The sequence below is a fragment of the Seriola lalandi genome, unplaced genomic scaffold (assembly GCF_002814215.2).
Source record: "Seriola lalandi dorsalis isolate HSWRI2012SDOR001 ecotype SW California unplaced genomic scaffold, Sedor1 jcf7180002054862, whole genome shotgun sequence".
Taxonomy (NCBI): Eukaryota; Metazoa; Chordata; class Actinopteri; order Carangiformes; family Carangidae; genus Seriola; species Seriola lalandi.
Window position 1 is genome coordinate 416385 of NW_019525415.1, and position 8787 is coordinate 425171.

The 8787-nt window shown below is 38.2% G+C and overlaps 1 protein-coding gene across 1 annotated transcript; it reads left to right on the forward strand.

Annotated features, from left to right (window-relative positions):
• The first annotated feature begins 1252 nt into the window (after positions 1–1252).
• On the forward strand, positions 1253–6825 carry asb13b (ankyrin repeat and SOCS box containing 13b). Its single transcript, XM_023427815.2, has 6 exons — positions 1253–1571; positions 2781–2980; positions 3116–3266; positions 4068–4202; positions 5211–5402; positions 5500–6825. Exons 1-6 carry the CDS (start codon positions 1529–1531, stop codon positions 5646–5648), a joined length of 870 nt encoding a protein of 289 aa, XP_023283583.1. The 5' UTR covers positions 1253–1528; the 3' UTR covers positions 5649–6825.
• Positions 6826–8787: the final 1962 nt, after the last annotated feature.

Below are 8787 nucleotides of genomic sequence, written 5' to 3' on the forward strand. Positions count from 1 at the left end.
CTAACAATTAGCCAAAGGGAAGGGTTACGACATACATATATATATATATATATATGAGTGTGTGTGTGTGGGTGTCTGATGCCCCTGTCAGATCAGAAACATTTAGTATTTAGCTTTATTGATTTGCAAGACATGTAACACAAACAAATATAAGCAGCATTATTATGTTGCTGGGCATTTAGAATTACCAGATGTACAACAACAGGAAATATCAATGACGTAGACCGAGACAGCACTATAGCAACTATAGTCACACATCTTCAATGTTGATGCTTGCTATGAAGATGACTTGAAAGAAGAATGAGGTGTTCTTTAACATCTTGGTCCAATCAAATATGCATAAAATACAGATCAGATGTGTTACAATTGGTTGTAATTGGTTAGAGAGGTTATTGCTGTTTCACTATATTCAGTTGGGGCAAAGTAATTTGCATCTTGCAAGCAACTTGCAAAATCTCAGCTCATACACCCCAGATATGTAAGACGACAAGGCAGCATGCACCTGCTTAAACATTATGTTTTACCAAGGGGAACTCCAGGAGTTGCTTAGCCATTTTAGTCTACAACAAAACATATTTAACTGCAGCAAGCAAGGAGCTATTGAGGGTTGGCCACTCCAACGATATGGGGATTTTTGGTGTTTTTCTTTGCAACTAAATCCAAATGACTTTTAACTGATACTACTGACATGAAATGACACATACAATCCAGTGTCTTTCATAACTATGTGTGTTATGCAATCTTTAAAATGTGATTAGTTTGTGTAGACTACATACTATTGAAACATTCAAATCAAAATTGCAATAAAAACATAGTTGATCAAAAAGTCTTAACACCTTTTGTGGTGTGGGATAATTTTCAATATGTGATAACATTGGAATTCGAGGATAACAACTTTTCCTTCTCCACACTGAACGTACAACAAATGTTTGCCAAACGTAAAAAGGAATAAGTGATTGTGATGTTGCTGAATTAGCCAGAAGAAATGTAGGCAAGCATTGCATGTGCTAATTAATATATAATAAATGAATAGTTCTCTTAATAGTCATGGTCACAGCATCTTATGTCTTAGTGAGTGTCAATAGCTAAAGTTAGACATGTTAGCTTTTAAAAACACAAAACAAGCTAGCTAGCTAACTAGCTAATAAGTTATTTATATTGGTATTAGCGAGCTAGCTAACTCCACACTCTGGAAACTTGGAGGAAATGTGCAGCTAATTAAGTCAACAAATAAACAAATAAATAATTTCTTTAGCATTGTTTTTAAGTATTTGTTTGTGTGCTATTTTCTTTAACTCTGTCGATGATTCAATGGTCGCCTCCTTTGTAGGTCAGTCGCCTACATTTCCCAGGATTCCACACCATTGTTTATTTGGACTGCACTTCAGCTATTCTGACAGAGCAGACGGCTGCCCAGTGTGTTCTCTATAACAATGCAGACCTTTCAGTCTTCATTCCTTTGCTCGAAAATGAATTACATGTTTGGCTGAATCTACGTGGTTCACGGAGAAGGAAACGGTAACATGAAATGGAGATCACTCGGGCCAGACCGTCCTTGTATGGAGAAATCGGTAAGGAGCTTACAGTTGGTGACCAACAGTAACCCAAGACAACCGTGTAACTGCTTTAACTGAGCGAAGGATCGGATGGATTTGGTAGCTGCGATAAGACCAGCTGTCACTAGTTTTAATTTCATGTTGACTATCTTTTCGTATCGGTCGGACGTATAGCTAGGTCCCCGTCAGGTAGCATGCGTCCTTAAAGTGGTTGTTTATTTGAGAGCATGGCAACAAGCTGTAAGCTCGTTAGTGAGGCCACCGGACACTAAAGTGCATGCTGTGCAATTAAAACCAGTGAATGGACAACAATCTTAGACTCAGCTTTTTTTCTGTGACAGCAAATGTGAAATACTTCAATAGGGATTTATGTCGCAATGCATCGACCCTGTGAATGTACAAGTCAGTGGACCCTATAACGTACGCATTACAATGTAATACAGTCCAAGATACTATTGTACTATTATGACGGCTTGGATCATACCAGACCTGCAATGATTAGTCAATTAATTGGCTATTCAATCGAAAGACATTTAATTGGCAACTATTTTTTATAATCGATCAATCGTTTAAGTCTTTTTATATTGGTGGTTTCAGTTTTTATGTTATAGCAAATTGAATATTTTTTGGGTATTTGATTGTTGGTTGGACAAAACGACATTTGAAGATGTCACCATGTGCTCTAGGTTATTGCAATTGGAATTTTTATGTTTTTTATTTTATTTTATAGACATTAGCAATTAATCGAGAAAATAAGCAGCATGCATGAAAATAATTGTTAGTTTCAGCCTTTGATCGTACTATACATGCTATCTTTACTGTGACCCTTTCTGTACCATTTAATGAGTAGGATGGTCATGATTTGTAAAACATGTCAAGCTTACAAACCTGGGTGATTTAAACCACAATTGCTTAATGTGCATATTATAGTAGACACTGAAATAAAGCACATAATAATTTAGTCTTTCAACTGCAGTTATTTTACTACACTAGTAAAATTACTGACCTACATAAATACTTTTTTCATCTTTTATAAAGAATTGTATGAAAATCTCACTGTGGTTGAGGCTAAACAAAAAAGAAACAATATTTCAGCACATTTGCACAATTGGATTGACTAAATGAACTTGAAGAGATTAGATATAAATCATAAGTCAACACCCACAAAATGTAAACATCATGAATAGACAGGCTCAGTCTTTGTTTGGTTTCACATATTTGCAGCTCATGGTCTTGGATTCTGGACGGACCGGTCAGCAGTGCACGAGGCCGCTGCACAGGGCAGAGCCCTCCAGCTGCAGCAGCTGATTGAGGGAGGGGCAGCAGTTAACATCGTGGCTGTTGACTCCATCACCCCGCTGCATGAGGCATGTATACAGGGACAGACCCAGTGTGTCAGACTGCTGCTGGACGCTGGTGCGCAGGTAAGCCAATGTCAGAACCGCTTCGACAACAAGATCATTTCACAAGAGAATCAAGGCAAGTTAATGGCTTTCGTCATTGGCACAAGATTGACATATGGTGTATGTGTGACTTCATTATGTCTCTATGTCCTACAGGTGGATGCTCGTAACATCGATGGTAGCACTCCACTGTGTGACGCCTGTGCAGCTGGTAGCCTTGAATGTGTTAAGCTACTGTTGGAGTATGGAGCAACAGTTAACCCTCCACTGTTTACATTCTCACCTCTTCATGAGGCATGCATGGGAGGTGCGTCTTCAGATAGAACATACTGATAGGAATGTGTGTAGAGCTATGTATGTGTGCATCAAGATGTCTTTTCTTCACTGGTCTCACATTTCCAGACGGAGTTCCACACAGTGTTTGTACTGTGTTAGTACAGGACAAAAATCTGGGAGAACAAGTTATGTCTGTGGAAAGAGTGAACACAGGTTATAATGTTCTCAAATAAGTAAGAATAATTAAGGCAGGCCTTAACTACAAAATGTTCCTCATTGTTCTTGTTAAATAGTGCTGGGAGCATAGACTATATGTAAGAAGCCGGGGAGAGAAATGTTGCGCACAAATCTAATTTGACCCACTTTGTAAACAGTTGGAAAGCATTTGAACATGTCTCTTTTCATAGCAAACTTAGACAGTTTCTCCCAGAGGTAGTGTATTTAAAAGCCTTTCAAGATGTAGCAATAAAAAAAAACTAAAAAACAAACAATGACACAATTACCAGTAAGACTGTGGGATCATAGCGTTGCTGGTAATAGTCACTGAAACCTACTGGGACGATTGCATTATTGATCTGAAAACAGTAATGACTGATAAGGAGAAAGCTATATAGTGCAACTTCAGCCAAAATCTATTCAAGCTGTACACCAGCTCCCGTCCTCTGCGAAGGACAAAACCACAAATGTTTTACAGCCACTTTTCAATTGCACAGGAAATGAGTGCCTTCTTGCTTCCTGGGGTTTTTTTTCCCAGCTGTGCTTGGAAAGACGATATCCTGCAGTATTTAATTTAATTCTAAATAGAAAAAAATGTGCCTGTCTCTCACAATAGGTAATTCGGATTGTGTTCAGCTCATGATTGATCAAGGAGCTTTCATGGAGGCCCATGACTGCCACTATGGGACACCGCTTCACGTTGCCTGTGCCAGGCAACACTATGACTGCGCTAAAGTCCTGCTCAATTCAGGTGAGTCCATGTCAATCTACAGCAAACCAGAAGTAGGTAAAATTAAATGTAACAATATTTTTGGGTCACAACCTGGATATGAATATTTTTTAATAGATTTATTAGAACTACAAGTAAAGAATATTTTTGGTATTGATTAATCAGTCAGCCACATTTTTAAAAAATGCTTTGAGATCTGAGAATCTGAGAAACGACAACATTTAAGGTAAATCGTGATATTACAGTAACTAGCCATTACCCCTACAAACTCAATTGTTCAGTCTCCATATCACAGTATCGATATAACTGTAAAATGAGATTGCATTTTATAAAGATTTACTTTGTAAATAGCCTTATTCCACTAATGTTAATCGAGATGATTTACATTATTATTGGTCATTATATAAATTTTACAACTTGAAATATTCTTATTTATGTGTAGATAGTATACACAGTATATAATTGTACACCTTGCCTACAGTGTTACTAATCGCTGAGACTGGCAGAGTGATACACTGTAAGAGAGTGAAGTGATGCAGCACGTTTGTTGTCTGCGTTTTGTTATCCAGTGGTTGAAGCAGTCATTAACATGGACCAAGTCACATAGACGAAGCTGTGAAATTTTGACTTCACCAATGGCCTAAAGTGGTTTTAATGCTGTAACTACAAACCTAACAATTAATGCTAAGAATAACATTACATCTATAGTTTTCCCAGCTCCTCTGCAAATTGTCAATAAGTTTTTTTTGCTCATTGCATCTCTTAGTTGATTTGACAGTTACAGGCCACAGTCAGACAAACTGAGAGCCTGCTCACTGCTGCACAATGAGCCTGCTGCAGTCACACTGTAGTTTTGTACTCAGCTGGTTAAGTATTGCTTGAGTAACAGCTAGTTTGTTTCCATGTGTACTGCTAATGATATTCCTTTATAAAGTTATTGTGGAATTTATAATTAATGTATAAACACAAACGCTGCAGACAAAAGAGCTACTTCTCTCACTCATGTAGTTCTGTCTCTCTTTCCCTAAGGGGCAAATGTTAATGCTGCCAAGCTACATGAGACTGCCCTTCATCATGCAGCCAAAACAAAGAACCTTGACTTGGTTGAGCTACTTGTGGAATTTGGGGGGAATGTGTATGCCAGGGATAACCTGAACAAAAAACCCATCCAGTACACCAGTCTGGGATCTCCCTGTTACCTCTGCCTTGAGTTCTATGAGAGTAAGTTGTTTACGCAGTGTGCATCCTGTCACTGTTTGTTTGTAGATCATCTAAGAGCATCAGTGAATTATAACCTCTGTTGTTTTGTCTTCTTTAGATACTCCCCTCAGTCTACAGCAGATCAGCAGAGTGGCTGTTAGGGCGGCTCTCGGCACAAGAGCACGTGAAGTTGTTTCCCAGCTGGGTTTACCTAATCGCATCATTAGTTTTCTTTCTTATATGCCACCTCCAGTTATTGAAATTTAATCACTACAAGAAACTTGAAATGCAGCTCTAAGATGGTTAAATCTAGACCTGATATGTCTGCTGACTGTGGATATCTCTCCAGAAAGTCTTATGATAGGATGTTGAAGTTGGAGGAGGTACAGCACTGATGAGAAATCTGAACACTGCCAGACTAGTAGGGTGCACAGAAATTTCATTAGCTTAAATACTCAGGCTGTTGATCCAAGCAAACTGAAAAGGGCTTAATTTGCTCATTCACGTTGTGCTACATTAATAGATTTTTGACCATTAGGGAACAGAAAGACAGCCCAGATATACCATCAGCTTTGCAGGTATTATTGCTAACCCATTAGCAAACAACTGCTCTCTTATACATTCAACAGACACAGAGTATCACTAGCATCTGACTAGAGCCGTGTTTTCTGGCCGATAATATTTACTCACTCTTCAGAAGCCACTCATTTTCTTCAACTCTGCTGTTTCATGCTTGGCAGGTAGTAGAAAAATTGCTGCCCTTGGTAGTTAAGAGAGTTTGAAGGGTGAAGGGTGAAAGACTAGAACAACTAGTGAGTAAAGGCCATGCACACCAGTGGTAAACCTGCACAGGTGATTCAAATTGTTCTGGCTGATCAGATCTCCTCTCAGAATTGTGTGGGCGTGTACAGACTGGCAATCAAGCACAGACTTTCCTGTTACCTATTTGCATTTGTGACAGCAGGACGGACTATAACTTAACCACTAATTAGTACATGACAAATTTACAAAGTCCAGTCACCTCACATAATTCCCAGCATAACCCAGCCCACTTTCAAACGTAGCAGCAGCAGCAGCAGCAGCAGCAGCAGCAGCAGCAGCAATGACTGAACACACCTTGAACACCGTCAATTCTCAGAGGCTTTGGCAACACGACGGAGCATTTCACATAACTTGTAGTCGTTTGAGTCAAAGTTAATGTCAGTATTTGTTTGGTTGCATTTCGTTCTTGGCTTGCTTATGATGACCAAGTAAGTGTGAATGTAAGTGTGATTTCATCATAGATCCTGTAATACAATATCTTCGAGGGTACATGAAGTGTTTTGAATAGGATTTGTATTTATTTGTATATATTCTGTGACTATGTATTTTTAATGTAAATTTGTAAATAATACAGATGGTTCTACCTCTATTAAATTTGTGTAAATAAATAGACCAAAACATTTTTTCTGTGTTGTGTCTTTTAGTGTAATTTAATTTACAACTTCAGAATTAAAAATTGGTTAGTTTTCTGCTAATTAATTAATTCATACTGCATTTAAATAATTGGAAACATTAGGAAAAAAAAACATCCAAAAACTGTATTGTATACATTTAAAATGAAAGGGAAAATGTTAGTTAGGGAGCTTTGGAACAAAAATGTGAGACCTCCAGGACACAAAGATGGACTAGCGAATCAATTAACAAATTAAAGGCACAGTTTAGGTAAAAAGCAAATCATTACATTATGACTTTAAATCCGGGTAACCTTGCCAAGTCATCAGTCCCTCAACATTTTAGATAATGGAGAGATGGTTGGTACATCGCTAAAGAAAGACTAGTCGGTGAACAGTTATCCAAGCCCAGTTCTTGCTATAATCTCCTGAAGGGACTGCAGGTTTACAGCAAGTGACAATTTTCTGAACAGGACTGGGTGAAAAAAAACTTAACCAAAACCTTTTGGTCTATCAATACCGGTGAATTTGCAGCAAGGAATCTGTACAACAACCCTTTTAACAGGCATCACAGCTAGAGTCTCTTTACAAAGTGGGCAGGAACACAGAGAGTGGGCAGAGAATAGAAAATACAGGGAAGAAAAAAAAACGAGGTTATCACAGAACCAACACCTAGCACATCAGGGTAGGCAGAGAGGAAAAGTACTACTGAAGATTAGATGAGAGCAATTGGCAGACAATCTGAAATGAAAATGAAGCACAGAAAGAAAATGTATTTATTCAGTCTGACTCAGTCAACACGTCCCAACATGAGCCGCTGCTACAAAAATTGACAGTTGATTGTTAATGACATGAGCTGTTCTGCAGATGTGTTAGTAAATCATATGTTAGTTTCTCCAGTGGCAGCAAACAAGCTGAGTTAGCCACATTTAGAGGCGACCATGAAACAAGAATTTATTCCTTTGCCAAGTAAATGAGAAGGTTCAGTAAGCAGTCAGGTTCAGGATAAACACCTGTGAGTGTTTTACAGGTTAACAAATTTGTAAGAGGAGACAAAGCAATATTTTGGACCATTTCATATACCTCAGACCAATAAGCCTGTATTTTCTTACAGTCCTTGTTGCATCAGTGTCCTTGTCCCTGATTTACACTTGAAACAGAGTTGGGGAGACAAAGTTATAGATTTTATGGAGGCTCACTGGGGTAAAGTATGTCCTGTGTATAAATTTTAATATTTGCTCCTGCAGAGAGAGCGTGACCTATCACTATAAATCCTGCTAACAGCTCAAGCAAAAGCAAAGAGTAAACAAGAAGTGCTGAAATTAGGTCAAATGTAACATCAAAACTGCACGGAAAAAGTGTATTAGGGATAAGGACAAATTTAAGTGTAATATTTCAGTATTAATATTTAGTATTTAAGCCCCCTGCCATCATCACAGCAGCTAGTCCGAGCTGCTACTTCCTGTCCGACAGGCCCGACTACAACAACCTGTAATATCAGTTTCTACCAATACACCATGAGCTGAAGTACTGACCCATTCCCCTTTTCATCACCTCCTGTTGTTTTGAAAGGGTGATGGGTATTGTAGTGCAACCCTTAACACTGTTCGAAACCCACTTTCAAAGCTGGAAAAGCTTTTTTTATTTTATTTATGAAAACAAACAGGGCTACTTCACTGTTTTTCTCCATCCTGACACCAATAGACCAGCTGTAGCCTGAAAATCCCTTAAGTTACATTTATAATTGTCAAACCTGGACATGGTGAACAAGTAGACTCCAGTATCTTTGTAAAAACAGAGCTTCAGATTTGTGAGACGTTCACTCTATTTGTGAAAACATTAACTGTTGATTGCATTAGTGATTAACCTCAGACAACAAAATTAAGTACTAATTCAAATGTATGAATGATAAAAAAATTATCCTCCAGATGACTGATACAACACAACACACATTTCCACTTTTGTAAACTATG